The following is a 15408-nucleotide window of genomic DNA, read 5'->3' as shown; positions in this document are numbered from 1 at the left end:
AGTTAAATGAAAGCGAACTATCTACCAGAATTCTTTGATGATGATTTATTCTGTTGCTGCTGGTGCTTACTTTAATTGCTGGTACGTTGCTGGTACTGCCATGTGTATTTAATATTATGTTTCTGATTATAGAATTATCTGTTGTTAATCTAAATTTGAAAAATGATAGTTTTCCAGTTGATCTACCACAGAATAAAAATTTACTAAATGTTATGATGTCTGCAAAGTGTAAAAAGCTAATCTGTTTGAGGGGACATTTTAAATAATTCTAAAATCCATAGTCACTTGTTCTTTTGGTTGGCTGGTTAACTGACGTGCAAGTGAAGAGCTTGTATCTACGTAATATACAGTGTAGAAATAAACTTTATGAACTAGAGACACGAGAGTGTAGGGTAGAGACACTTTTAGAATGTCTAATTTAAGAGTAAGATATACTAGAAACTCTTACCCCCAAGTGTGTTGTCCTGTCTTTCACATTCCAGTGCCTGGAATAAAACTGATGTACATGTAGCTGGATTATGTGTTATTTCCTGAATCCAGTGACTTTCCATTGAATCCTTAGTTTTTTTCTTTTTTTACAGTTGTGTATTGTAAAGTTTATTGTACATATTCAAGCTTGTTGTTGCCACTTTTTACACAAACTATTTTTATAAGGATCTGTTTTGCTCAGGAAATCGTCAAATGTGTGTATATTAGGAAATATTCTTCAGTAGGATGCTTTTAGACATTTTTAAAAGACATTTTTATTGTGGTTAGGCCTAACAGCTGCCAGTGTTGTAGCTCCCAGTCGCAGTGCGAGAGGGGCGGGGCGACTGTCCTTTCCTGTGCTGGACCGTGACTGTGTTGTCTGTTTCAGCTGGAGGTGGACAGCAGTCAGGAGGTGGTGGTGTACGACCAGAGCTCGGCAAACATGGCATCTCTTTCCTCTGAGGCCTTCCTCACTGTCCTGCTGGCAAAGCTGGAGAAGAGCTTCCACTCGGTCCACCTCCTCACCGGTAGGCACTGCCCACATCCACCCAGTGCAGGGAATTGCTGTACCTCTGTGTGCCATCTGCACTGGGAGGTGCTTTTAAAAAGCCGCACTTTGACAGTCGTTGTACAGGAAGGCTTTACAGTTCTAGAGACGGACTAGTGCAGACATTAAGTAATGTGAGGCAGTACGAGAAAGTGAGGTTGATCTCTTCAGCTGATTGTGGTTCCGTCATTAAACAACACACTAGCCTCTTCTTTCTCACCGAGAGTCCCAATCCCTTAACTGATGTGGAAGAGCTCCAGGTGCTGTGCCACACTCATGTCTTATTAGGAAAGAAACAGAAAGATTGCTTAGTTATAATCGCACACAAGCTGTAGCTGAGATGTCCAAGAAAAGCATTGAAGATTGAATTTAATAATCCTGGTTAATGAATTTAAGATACGGTGCAGTGTTCTAATTCTCACCATTTTCTTTAAAATATGCAGAATACTGGTTTCTATATGGATTGCTTCTGAAAATGATTTTCCTTCCCATAACAACTGTAGAGACTGCATATGGACTTTTAAAGAAAAAAAAAACATGGCTTTGCACTATTGCAGTATACTGTCTTAATTCCTCTTTTTGTCTTTTACAAACTCAGGATTACATGTGTTAAAGCAGAACTTTTACACATGTAATCACTTTCTGCTGAAACGCCTACAGATGACATTTATTATATATCCAATCTTTACAAAAAGTCTGCCAGTTATATAAACCTTCTTGTATAAATATGAACATAAAGTCATACTGGGCTAGTACATTATATGATTTCAGTATACAGCAGGTTACACACTACATGATGGTATTTTACCTTTCATATTGTCATATATAGTACAACTGTCATAAGTTTCCAGATTTAATTATACAACAGGAGGAATAGAGTTATTTTCCTTTTTCTGAATATGATAAAGTTCAGCATTTCAAATTGCAGAAATGGCAAGAGGCAAGAAAGCCAGCACATCTCTTTTCTAGCTGTTTCAGTGGATCTTTAACATTATCTACTTTTGGAATTTTTTTGACTGCCAGGTGCAAAAGGCAATTCTGTCATGTCATCCATTAATACATGTCTTCAAGCACCCAATTTTCTATAAAGCTCTCCTTTCCAGATGCCGGAATATTGTGAAGCAAGCTTGAATTTGTTAGTTTACACTTTGCATTATTAATACTAGTTTTTATTTCAACCCAGTGGTGTTTTTAAAACAGTCCACTTATGCAGTAAGTAGTACTTAATATAAATGAATGGGAATGTGTTAAGCTGTATTTGTAGTATTTTGGACAAGGGCTAGTACAGTAACTATTATCTGTGTTTACAGCTTTCTTTTAATAAAATCAAGTTCAGGTGAGATCATTACTTGCATTTAGGGTTGGAGCTGAGTTATCTGTTTTAGAAGGTCAATAAAGAAAATAAAATGTTTATTTTTATAAATTTGAAGAGGCTTAAATAGTCCCTAATGAAATGCAAATGTTCTGAAACACAGCTTAAAAGAAATTAAATAAATAGCCTAATCTAAAACCTTGTTTGTAATGTAGTCAAATAAAAAAGAAAAGCATTTATAATAAAACTATTTGCTTGAATTGTAAATATTTATGGTAGTATGATGTTATTTTGCTTAAAATTGTATCAAAACTTTGACCATCAATTTTTGAGAAATTATTTATCAATATTTAATGTATATTGTTTTATTTTTTATTTTTAGTTTAGAAATATGAGTTTGACCTTTATTATCTTGAGAATTATTTATTTTACAACGTTTATGCACTACTATGAGACAATTACTTCAAATATAATCTGAAGTAGCGATGTGGATCTACCTGTAAATATATTTCAGATTCATTTATAAATATAAACTTGCAACACAAGCAAGTGCAACACGGGGAAAATCAAAAATATGAATATCATGCCGTGAAGTATTTTATTTTTTTGTCTCCTCTGCCTGGAGTGTGATCTGTTTGTGAGGAGTTTGCATGTTCCCCCTGTGTTTGTTTCAGTAGCTGTTGCAGGTGCCTCCCATGCCCCAGAGACATGCATTTTAAGTCTGAGTGGCTCCTATAGATTGGCCCTTTCTCCATGGCCTAGCTATGAACTGACCTCCTGTCCAGGGACAGAGTAGTCATGAGCTCTCACACACCTGCGCCTAGGGTTTCGGGGATAGGGTTGACTTTCCACAGCCCTCACACTCACCTGGGAGTTTCAGTTCCACATCATCATGTCTGTCTTTATTACTGTATGTCATTGTGATGTCTCAGCAGAACTTCATGATCAGTCAATTTATAATGTCAATAACACTGTACTAGCAGTTCAAAGGTTTATTGTCCTTTTAACACAAAGGGAGGTTATATCCGGTTATACTGTTGTACAAATATTTGGCGATGTGTAACACCACATCACATGATGTTCAGACTGACTTGTACTGCTTAAAATTAAATAAAAAATCTGGATCATTGTACAATGAGAAATGGAAACTGAAAACAGAAATGCAGAACCTTAAACTTAAGCCCCAGACCAAATTATAAATCTTTTGAATGATGGCAGAATCCAGATTCTTGTTCGGTAATAGGATGTGGTCTCTTGCTTACACGGTGTATTTGGTTTATAATTTGTGTTTTGATAGTGGGCTGAAGTTTTCAATTTGGCCTTAATCAGAGTCTTGGCTAAAAAGTAGCTAAAAGTGCTACTGTATTACATAGAATTCTCAGCATCCAAGTACAAAGGAAATTGTTCAGTTGTACATTGTTCATGATTAGGTAAATGGACATTGTCAGGTTTCTCCATGTCAGCAGTTTCAACAAGTGATTAGTTTAATGCTTGCCTTCTCAAAAAAGCAAAGTCAGTTGTCTACACTCTGTCCCAGGTGAGGCATAGCACTGAAACATACTACTGTATATAGCATTATATATATAAGGCATTAACTACTGTTAATGCCTTATATACAGTAGAATAAATTATCTCTTTCTAACGTCAACAATGTTATGACTAATTAAGTGGATATATTTATTATGTAGTTCATTTTGTTGTGCCCTCAGTAGATGTTTATAGTTCTAGTGAATGGACTAATACTCAGAGTGTGAATATTTATTTGTCTATAGAAGTCAGAGTTGTAGAAATGTGTCTTCATAGTTACAGTGGCTCATTCATTTCTGCTCTCCCTTTTGCTGGACTTAAGCATGTTCAGTTGACCTAGACATACAATGTGACACAGTGGGAGGTCAGCATAGCTGCTCACAGCTTTTGGGTCCTGGGTCTTGTTCTGGCCCAGGGAACTTCTGTGTCCAGTTTGCCTGTTCTCATGTTTGTGTGAGTTTGCGCCAGATGCTCCACCTCCACTTTTAGTGTTCTGAGGACATGTTGGCTAGGTGGGTTGGTGTGTGCGTGTGTCCCCTGGGACAGACTGGACCCCCATCCAGGGTGTTCTCCTGTCTTGTGCACAGTGCTTCGGGATAGAGCAGTCCTCACCAGGAATCAGCAGCTTTTTTGATATCGGATGCATGAATCATTTTTATTTAACTTAAAAATCAATTGCAGGCTTTGTATATTAAAAATATATAATTTCGATATTAATATCTGTGATACCGACCATCTTCATTACACACCTGCAATGTACTGATTTCTCGCTGTATTCCTGTTTTTCTTAGATTTCATTTTTTGATGATTTTCTATTGAAAATACTATTTAAATCTTCATGTTTTTTCAGGCATAAAATTCTCACATCCATATCAATATACTTCTAATGCCATTGCTTTACAGTAAATCGATACCCTAGCTTCCAACATTTTATGGTGGTGGCGAGGCAATCCAGCAACAGTGTATCTTACTGTATTTACAAACAATATGAGTAATGCATGTTCACGTTCTGTAATAATAGATGTAACATATGTTGCATTAAACAAGGGGAAGTACATGTGTATTGCTCACTGCAGTGTGTTTCTGCAATACTGTACTTTAAACATTGGTTAATAGTCTATTTATGTTTTTAAATAGTCCAATTTATTTCCAAAATATTTATACAATTTCATGTACACAATACTTTAAAACAATATTACAAAAGAACGTGCAAAATTAAGCTATGATATAAACTGTGATCCTAGTATATCTGGCATTTTTGAAAATCCCATGACCCCTTTCCACCGCTGTGAAAAGTTAATCCACTGAGATCATCGGTTAATTGATGATCCACTCTGTAATATTCCAGACTAAGTAGAATTCCTCATTTTGCTGCTGCCTTTTTTTATGTTTCTCTTCAACTTGCAGTCTCGGTCAAACATCAGTTCATCTACCGGTTCTGGAGAGATTGTGGTGCTCTCCTGCCCCACCTAATTTGTGGTGCAATAAGTACAGATGGAAGTTTGCAGAAAGAGGCGGCCATTTGGTCCATCTACAGTAGCTCATTTGGTCAATGGGTCTAGTTCACTCCTACCTGAATGTATTTTAATGATGAAGCTTGCTGTCTCTCTAAGTTTGCAACAAGTGCCGTGTGATGCCTGTTGTCAGGCAACCAGGTGAAACCTCATTTGGCACTGAAGTAAGCACTTATTTAGGAGGCACAGCTGCTGGCTCCCCAGATAGCTGCGAACAATTTAATTAATGTTGTGAAATTAATTCATTGGATCCGCTGTGCGCTGAAAGGAAGCCCAGTGCTTATTTTAATGACAAAGTCATTCCCTGCTTCAGGGTCTCTTGGGCATCCTGCTTATTGTACACCAGCACAGCTGACCGTGTGCTGGCGTGGGGCTTGTCATTCAGTTACTATTTAAAAAATAACAGCTAGTAAACATTTCTGCCATTAATTTCATGTTTAAAAAAGGCTTTATTTAGAGGTACAGTTGCAATTCAAAGATGCTTTCCTTCAGTTTATGTATTGTATTGTATTTTTATATTTTCCCGTTAATTGGAATATTTATATACCCAACATCTGAATGGCCTTTGTTTGTTCTGGTGGAGAAACCCGAATGGAGTCTCGAACACCCAGAGGTCTCATCTAATTTTGTCTTTTGTAAAAATACGAATAAAAAGGAAAATAAAGCAATCCGTCCTTTTGTTGGATTGTGAATTTGTGATACTGTTTTAAGGTGTTAGCTGTCTTTCTAGAGAGTTCTGAACAAGTCCTAGAACAGATGAGTTTTAGGTAGGAGTTAAGTTTTTATCTCTAAACTACCTTTAAACCTGCACAGTAAATTTCCCTTTTTGACAGTTCATTACACTTTTATATAGTCTGCCATTTGACAAAGTATGAGTGTTTTATTCAGTATGGAGTTTGATTAAATAAAATATTGTGTTTGAAAGAGGAAATGATCTCTGATGTGTTTAGCTAAGCTTTAGCTTTCCCTCTTTCAGTTGTCTCACTTGTGGCATGAAATGAGATGTGACAAAATATGCATTTCTTTCCACACGCTTATACTGCTCTGTCCCTTGTTTTGTCCGTGACTTTTCAGCTGTGGAAATGAGTAGATCAGATTGTCAGATGACTAAATTGTGAGGTGAAGTAGATGAAGAGGCACGCTTTATTTTTCGCAACGGTCCAGAAGGGAGTGGTTTACGAGCGGGTGTTTCCTCTCCAGGTGGTTTTGCAGAATTCTCCCATTATTTCCCCGGCTTGTGCGAGGGGAAATCTGTGCTGGTGCCCTCCTGCATCTCCCAGCCCTGCCTTCCTGTGGCCAATGTCGGCCCCACTCGCATCCTGCCCCATCTGTACCTCGGCTGCCAGAGAGACGTGCTCAACAAGGTGGGTTTAACTGAGAGAGGAGCGTTGCCATTACTGACCGGCTCACTCGCTGACCGCTCTGATCGAGGCCTTGCCTTCTGTCCCCTGAAAACAGCGTTTCTCCAGATCCTAAGCTGTTTTTTTTTCCTCAGCTGCCTCATTTATAACGTAAAACCTCAATTGACAAAGCATTAATGGCAGATTTTTTCAGGGTTTTCTAATTTCTGAAATGTTTCAGGTTATTTGAAGTTTACAGCTAACAAAGAGCTGAACACGGCCACAACCAGTCAGATTAGTTTAACTGTTTAGTTAAGTAACTGAGTACTCAGCTGAGATAAAAAAACACAGAAGAGACATCATCATGTCTAAAAGTGTTAGTTTTGATGTAGTCCTTTTCTGACTAACTTCACAGTGGCTAGATTCTGCTGTGTCACCAAATTGTTGGTTCCCAAACCAACATCCAGATGAGGGTTAGATTTTCTCTTTTACATTCCTGTTCGTAATAATGTACAGTAAGTGAAGTGAGGAATAGCACAGCACAATGTTCAAGGATTTTGTTCAGAAATTTGCACTCGCTTTTGTTCTTTTTGCTCTTGAACAATGCATTTATCTTACTTCGAGTTTGAAACAAATATTACATCCATGCACCGTGGGTGGGATATATTTGCTCAAAAAGAACAGATAATGTAAATCTTCTGAACTGCTGAATGAAGATTGAGCTATTCTGGAGTACTGATTTTTTGTAATTATGATTTTAGTAATATGCTTCGGAATAAATGAACATTTTACATTAAATTAACATTGACACTATATTACAAGTACATTTCAAAATATACATCTTATTTAATATAGTGTGATTTATCTATCAATGCAGAAAGTGTTATTTTAGACATTAACAAATATAGTTTAGTAAACATTCGGAGAATACAAATAGTTGTGTTTTGTTATAAACATTTCAAATATTTTATTTGTGGAAAATCCTTTTAACTTCCTGTAATGTTGGGAATACTATGACACAGGAGTGTCTTTCCTTGCCTGCTTTCAGGATCTGATGCAGCAGAATGATATTGCATATGTTCTAAACGCCAGTAACACCTGCCCAAAGCCGGATTTCATCCCCGAGTCCCATTTTCTCCGAGTGCCAGTCAACGACAGCTTCTGTGAGAAGATCCTGCCCTGGCTGGATAAGTCTGTGGAGTTTATAGGTGAATAATGAGGACAAGAGAAGTGTGTATCCTCGGTTTTTCTGCTGTCTCATGCCTTCCGGTTTATTCTCAATGGCTGAAAAGTACTTTTGCATGGAGACATGACAGTTGCAGAAGGTGCTTCAGGTTTGCTTAATGTTTAGAAAACATTTGGTTTAAACCCACATAAACCCTCTTTTAATAAACTGAAAGATATTGATTCGTTTGAAACTATGTATACACACTATGGGAACATTTTTATTTTTGTTCCTTTCTCTTGCCATATATATAAGCTGAATTATGTGTATATAACATATATGTACTGTATATTAATGTCTAGTAGGTACACAACATGGAAGGTTTATAGACCAATGTGCACTTCCCTAGACATAAGAGTATATTAAAGTGCTAAAAATAAATATTAAAGTAGACCTAGTTAACATGACAGTGTACTAGCTGTAATGTTGTCAGGTTAGGATGTGTCTGTAGGAAGGGCAGCAAATGTGGCCCCAGGATTTGATAAATGTAGCGCCTTGCAGACAGGCTGCTGTCAATCACTACATGTGGTATCCAGCAACTAGTCACTCCAGTCAAGGCCATCACTCATGGAACTCCCCATCGATTAGTCTGTCGTACACAACAATTAGTAATTGTTCTACCTGACTGTATACAATTATTTATGTCCATGAGAGTAGTCTACACAAAACTGATTCATCGCTAAGCAGGACATGGCTCTTCTGCTGGCTTACCTGTGGTGACTTTCTCTAGACTTAAACATACTGGTGACTTGTAAATGTTGTTCTGTGTTTTTTATCCCCTTTATTTTCTCTTTAGTTTCTGTGGTGTTTGTCCTTGATATTTAGCAGGCTAAATCATCTCATTACCAATCAACATCTCTCACCAATGAGGGAATATACCGTAGTACCTATGCAACAGTCTTTCAAGTGTGATGCAAAAAAAGTAAAACCATAATCAAAATACATACACTTTATTATTCTAAAAACATATATAGTGTGCATATATTGCCAGGTTTCTTTAGTGTTCAGTCTACATATAGTCAAATACTGAGAGAGACTTTTTTATGTGTACCAGAAAATACTTAATGTACACAAAGGTCAAATTAACTTATAGTTGCATTGCATCATGATAATGACTTTGAAAGCTCCTACTGTGTATACAGTATGTTTTTCAGATATTATATATTACATCTACTGCCCACCACAGGCTTAGACTTGGACTTTTCTAGAGTGTTTTGGCACGTCACTTTACCGTAAACCACAATAAGCCTTGGCTGTGCTTCACAGCTGACTGTCTCGTATTCTGTGAAGGAAGGGGGTGGGTGTTACTTACAGCACTATGAAAAATTGCCTGGGGAAATCTTTTTATGATTGTCTTGGGGAGAACATTTATCTTGACACAAAACATTGCATTCTTCCTGAATGTCTTTGGTTATTGTGAAAACAGTTCAATGGCAGCTATTATTTTGTCTTTCAGAGAAAGCTAAAGCTTCAAATGCACGTGTTTTGGTCCACTGCTTGGCTGGAATTTCAAGGTCTGCCACAATTGCTATAGCTTACATCATGAAAAGAATGGACATGTCCCTGGATGAAGCATACAGGTATAGTCATACCACAGACTAGTATGTACTACTAAAGTGTTTCAGTGCTTAGAGCTTGTGAACGTTTATGGTCAAATGGGTTCCATATCCACGGTAATTTAAAACTAGTGAGACCCCACCTATGATACAGTACCCTCCATAAGTATTGGGACTGTGACATCAAAATTGCTATTTTTGCTGTATTGTATATTGTATAGTAAAGCAATTTGGATTTGAGATAAAAGATGAATATGAAGCAAAGTACAGAAAAGTACCTCCTTTTATTTCTGGGTATTTCAGCGCATGTAAGATTTAAAATTTTAGAATAACACCACTTTTGTGTACTGAAACTACTGTATACAGTTTAAATTCAGCTGAACTTGAAATGTGAGCTTTGTTTATATTTGAAAGAGAGACCTTTGAGTAAGGGACGGATGGATTCTGAATTGCACAAGGATATTTTAGTCAAAGCATGTTACCTTTCTAGAACACATGGTTGTCAACAAATGGATTTTACAGTAGGATAACGAAACAAAGCGTGCATCACATTGCTGATCAAATGAAGGTTTTACTGCTCATCACAGTCTGTATACTTTACAGTTTGAGACAAAGAACGAATGTGTAGGCTATTGAATGCAGAAAGATGTTGAATGATAAGGCCTTTACATCTGTTAATTCAAGTATCAGAAATTAACATTTTATGTTTTTACTTAAGACCACAGTACTAATTATTTTTCTTGTAGTTCTTATTCATTCACACTTTCTTAAAACATACTTTTTTAAATCTTGTCGATTTATGTGTTTTTGATGTGTACATCTGATGAAGGTGTTTGTGGGAATTTATAGTCATGAGTGGTGGAACCCTTTATGCATATGCTCTGTGGACTGTAAGAGCAGGCAGAGCTGTCTGCACTATTGATTGAGACTATATTCTTTCTGTAGGTTTGTGAAGGAGAAAAGACCTACTATCTCCCCTAACTTCAACTTTCTGGGGCAGCTTTTGGATTTTGAGAAAAAAATTAAGAATCCCTTGGGGCCAGTGGGGACCATTACCAAACTGAAGTTTGTGCACTTGGACAAGGCCAGTGACTCACTCTCAGGACAAGAATCTGGAAGCAGCTGTGGGAGCTCAGGAACCCCCCTGAGCTGTGCCTTCTCCACAGAGAGCACAGACCAGAGCCTGAAAGAACCACTCACGCTGACCTGCTCGTTTGCCGAGTCCTTGGGTTTTAGTAGCACGGAGGAGCGCCTTTTGGCCCAAGGGCTTAATGGCCTCCACCTTCGCACAGAGACCGTGGAGGACAGCAGCAAGCTGAAACGCTCCTTTTCCCTGGATATTAAGTCATACGGGGCAGGCAGTAACGGTGCCTTGCGCAGCTTTGCCTCCACCGAGGAGAATCTAGAGTACTACAAACCGTCCGCCTTCAAGGAGGCCAGTAAACCTTGCCAGTTCTCCCCTGTGGAGGAGGTCTCAGAACAAACGACACCTGAAAGGAGTCCTGACAAGGAACAGGCGGGTTCTCTGGACCAAAGCAGCAGCAGCAGCAGCAGGCAGCCCAGTCTTTCCAAGCCCTCACCCCGGTCACACCTCCATCCGCTTCACCGGAGTGGCAGCATGGAGGACAACTGCAAAACTACCAATTTTCTGTTCGGCTTGTCCAGTAGTCAGCAGCATCTGGCTCAGCCTGGCAGTGGGGTCGGTCTCAAGGGCTGGCATTCAGACATCCTGGCTCCCGTCACTGCCACCTCCTTGGCCAACAGCTGGTACTTTTCCCCCGAGTCCTCACGCTTCTATTCCACCTCAGCCATTTTTGCTGGAGGAGGGGGGCCCGGATACTCGGCCTACAGCTGTGGACAGCTGTCGGGGTTCGAGCAGGCGGGCTGCGTGCGGCGGCGGCAGAAGAACGGCGACAGGGGAGACTCGCGGCGCAGCTGGCACGAGGAGAGCACCTTTGAAAAGCAGTTCAAGCGACGGAGCTGCCAGATGGAGTTTGAGGAGAGCATGTCTGAGAGCCGCTCCCGGGAGGAGCTGGGAAAAGTGGGCAGTCAGTCCAGTTTCTCGGGCAGCATGGAGATCATCGAGGTGTCCTGAGAGTCAGGCGTCGGAAGCCAGTCTGAAGAGTCGGGTTTGTGTTCTGCACTGCTGGGGCGGTACAGTGGAGGAAGGGGGGAGTGAAGGTCACCCTCTTTGTTTTTCTTGTACTGTTGAACTGAAAAAAAATCTGCTATTCATGATTTGACCCAAATTTGGTCTCATTCAATTATTAAATATAATATCAGTTCAAATTGTTATAGCTGTGAAACAAAAACAATATTCTACTCTTTGGCTGCTTTCAGCTGACTACTCAAAAATGATTTTTCATTCAAGTCATTGCAAGACTAATTGAAATGAGTACATATACTTTTTAATGTGTGTATATATGTTTATATGCATATGTGCACACATAGCTATGAATAGAACATCACCTCCTTCTGAATACATCACAACACAAACGATCTGCTTAGAAATTTGACTGGTTATTTTTTCAATCATTTCCACATTTTTACAAAGACTGAGCCGTAAAGATTTTTCTTTTGTTTTTTTATGTATGTATAGTCATTTTTCCTCACTTTCCTTTTAATCTCTTTCGTGATTCTACACAATCTTGAATGGCCATGGTGCATCACAAACTCATACCAATTCATAGAGCCTAATCTGAAGCACAAATTAAAATGTGACTCTCTACAGTAAGACTTCATGTCTTTTGGCATTTATTCATGTGCAGTTTGTCTTTGTTTTTTTGGATTTGCTTCACCATGGTTGCTTGGAAGCAAAATACAGTACCTCACAAGATTCAGAATTTGGAAAAAAAAGATCTTTCTGGTTTTTGTATCTTGTTGACAACTCAAATCTCAGGTCTTACTGTGAGCAACAAGAAGAAATCATGGCTAAATGAAATCTGACTGCAAATTATGGGAACTTGTTAACATGAGAGGACATATGGACATACGGTGCAGAAGACTGCTGGGGTTTGAGTGCTTCTGCACAATTGGGGAAACAATCTTGAAGGATCTTGAAGGTACAAAGATTAGGACAGAAGGTCTTTTTGCAAGTGATGTGTAAGAGGAAGAGTTTGGTGTTCACAAAAATGCAGTGCAGCTGACCATTTGTTTTCCAGCACTTAAATGAGTGAAACAACGTGCACACACAAAACCTCTACTACAGAAAGGATAACCCTTTCTTATTCAGTGATCAATACATTTGTTCAGGTTAACCCTCCCACTTGTCTATGCCTTGTAATATTATTGCACTATTATAATTTGAAAAACCTATTAATTATTTGTTCAAAATATATTTTTTAACAGCCAAGTTTTTTTAAAGGCTCTGTACACCATGTGTTCGATTTCAGTCTCAGCTCACATGGAAGGACATTGCACTAATGCAAGTGTTTGAAGCATTTTAAGCTGTAGGGGAATACCAGTAGAGAAACTCAGTAAAGAACAGCCAAAACAATGTGCTTATTGGCTACAGTGTAACAAAGTGTGTCTGTGCTTCTGATAAATAGCTCAGGAGACACACAAGGAACTGACAACAGAAGTACACAGAGACTTGGCCCTGATGGTAAATTAATAATATTTCATTTTATGATGGTGTGTTAACAAGAGTGGATGTTTTAAACTCTGAGATCTGCTAAATCTGAGACCTTGAATATAAGAGCATGTTAACTGATTCATTGTCAAGAAAAGTTGTCTTTCAAGTAATTGTATAAAATACCAGCGATGGGCACAGTTGTAATGATGCATTGCAACAAGCTGGCTTCATTATTGCATTTTGAGAGCTGAAATGTTTTGCCTTTTCTTTTTATGCTTCAGAAAAAAAACTTTATTATTTTTCTAAATAGAATAAGCCTCATACAAAACAGGTCTTTAAGGTTTCTTGTTTACTCTTTTGGTTTGTGTGAAACATTGTAGATGAGAGATTGACAAACAATCTAGCTATCATATATGTCAATTCAAGTTGATCAGCCTTTTGAAAACCAGTCGTTCTCAGTACACTGAAAGTTGATCTCGGATGGAATTAATTCTTCAATAAACCAGGAAAGAAGAAATCGCGATGGGGATTTATAAATCCATTATGGGAACATATATAATGTGTGGAACATAAAGTGCCTGGTTCAGCTTGTTCTGTCCTGACAAGTGGTTTTCACAGATAACATCCACTCCAGCTTGAGGATGTGGCAGGCATTATAAGGTCAAGCACGCAGGGAAAACACTTGCATAGGTTCAGGTTTGAATTGTAAAGGGAAAGGATGTTGGGAATTATTCTGAATTTCCTTCTGAGAGAGGTACTGGGCTTAATCCCAAATAAATTGGAGTTGATATTCACACCATAATATGGCTTGTGTACCAAAGTATCATGTTTGGACATTGATACCAGATTAAAAATCTCAAGTTTTCTCAGTCTCAGTGCTGTTACATGCTAGTTCAAAAGAGCCTTTCCAGGTTGGGGTTATGTTGATTACTATCTATAAAAAATAATGTCCACCATAAATATCACTGCTTTTTACATTTATTGTAAAATGCTTTTAACACCAGTATATCTCATAAAACCTCAGTTTTGGAGCCTAATCTGGAAGCCAGTAGAACAAAGACCCCATATTATACGTTGTTCACTGTTTTGAGGTGGGCTGAAAAGTCAATTTCCTGTTCATTTCTTTGCTGTCTTGAGTGTAACAGAATGTTGCTGGAAGGCTGAAAATTCCTTTCTCCTAGTCCAGATTTGCAAATTCTGTTCCAGGGCCATGGATGTCTGGCACACTGTGTTTGGTTATTAAGAAGCCTCCCATGGAAAGTGGTTTTGATGGAAAATTGGTAGACCACTCTTCTGTGTCCTAAACTGTCTTGGCATTTAAGGCACAATAGAAAACCAGATTTCTACTCAAATTTAATTTTCATTTAATAAGTCTGTTCATGTCAGTTACTGTATTCAACTTCAGAAATAGCATATTGACACAAGAACCGATAAGCTATTGGTGAAGAAGTATAGTTGTGCAAGAAAAGAAATTCTGTGCTATGGCACGTGGGGAGTCGGTCTAGTCATTATACCTCTGCAGAAATGTACTTTACTATTCAATTTAGCTGAGCATCACACATGCCAAAACGGAGTTACAGTATATATGTAATCAAGCAGTGGCAGTGTAGTGTGAAATAAGCACTACGATATATTCCACTGTTAACCACAGGTCTCTGCTGTCTGTTCACATCACCCATTTGGGTTTCCTAGTATGGCTAAGTTTCTGTGTAAACCTTAGGAATGCAAACAAAATCCAAAGATGAGTAAAGCTCAAAGTGTTATACAACATAAGATCTTTTTTGTCTCAGTCCCATGAACAGTCTATTTATGTTTTTCCTTAAGTTTTAATGTGTACTCATAGCACTGAGCAGGTGGGGCTGCAAGGTTTTGGACTGTCTGTAGTGAATTTTGAAATCTGAACGCAATAGCCTGGACAAGATTACTTCACTGCAGGATTATTGACACGTTTGTTTTTTAAACTTCTTATTAATATGGTTTTGGAAGTAATATTGAGTCATTTTGGGAAATCTGGTGATTAGTTACAAGGGCAGCAGAGTGCAGTAGAGGTTTGGCATCTGGCCTTGCATGTAGAAAAGTCCATGTTCTTAATCCAGGTGGGGCACAACTCCAATAAGATGTATAAATATATTAGGCTTAGGGTTAAAAAAGCACTGGATAAAAGTACCATCTAAATAAATGAATAATTACTCCCCTATTTTAATTTTAAAAAAGGAGGAAAAACAATATAAGGGCACAGTAGAGAAGGGACCATAACATGGTAATGATAACTGAGCACATGATGAGATGGTTTACCCACTAATGAACATGAAGGTTTTTTTGTGCCTAATGCACTTAATTTCTTT

General features: G+C 38.3%; 1 protein-coding gene across 1 annotated transcript in view; it reads left to right on the top strand.

The window, feature by feature from the left end:
- Window positions 1–11675, top strand: part of dusp16 (dual specificity phosphatase 16) — a 30298-nt gene extending 18623 nt beyond the window's left edge. The window contains exons 3-7 of the mRNA XM_006633633.3: window positions 857–995; window positions 6569–6732; window positions 7757–7916; window positions 9390–9513; window positions 10435–11675. Of these exons, the coding sequence (XP_006633696.2) occupies window positions 857–995; window positions 6569–6732; window positions 7757–7916; window positions 9390–9513; window positions 10435–11584 (1737 nt within the window). The 3' untranslated portion in view covers window positions 11585–11675. The remainder of the gene's footprint in view (window positions 1–856; window positions 996–6568; window positions 6733–7756; window positions 7917–9389; window positions 9514–10434) is intronic.
- Window positions 11676–15408: the final 3733 nt, after the last annotated feature.

This window comes from Lepisosteus oculatus, chromosome 7 (genome assembly GCF_040954835.1).
Source record: "Lepisosteus oculatus isolate fLepOcu1 chromosome 7, fLepOcu1.hap2, whole genome shotgun sequence".
In the NCBI taxonomy this organism is placed as follows: Eukaryota; Metazoa; Chordata; class Actinopteri; order Semionotiformes; family Lepisosteidae; genus Lepisosteus; species Lepisosteus oculatus.
The sequence above is the reverse complement of the archived record's forward strand: the minus strand, read 5'-3'. Positions and strand labels throughout refer to the sequence as shown.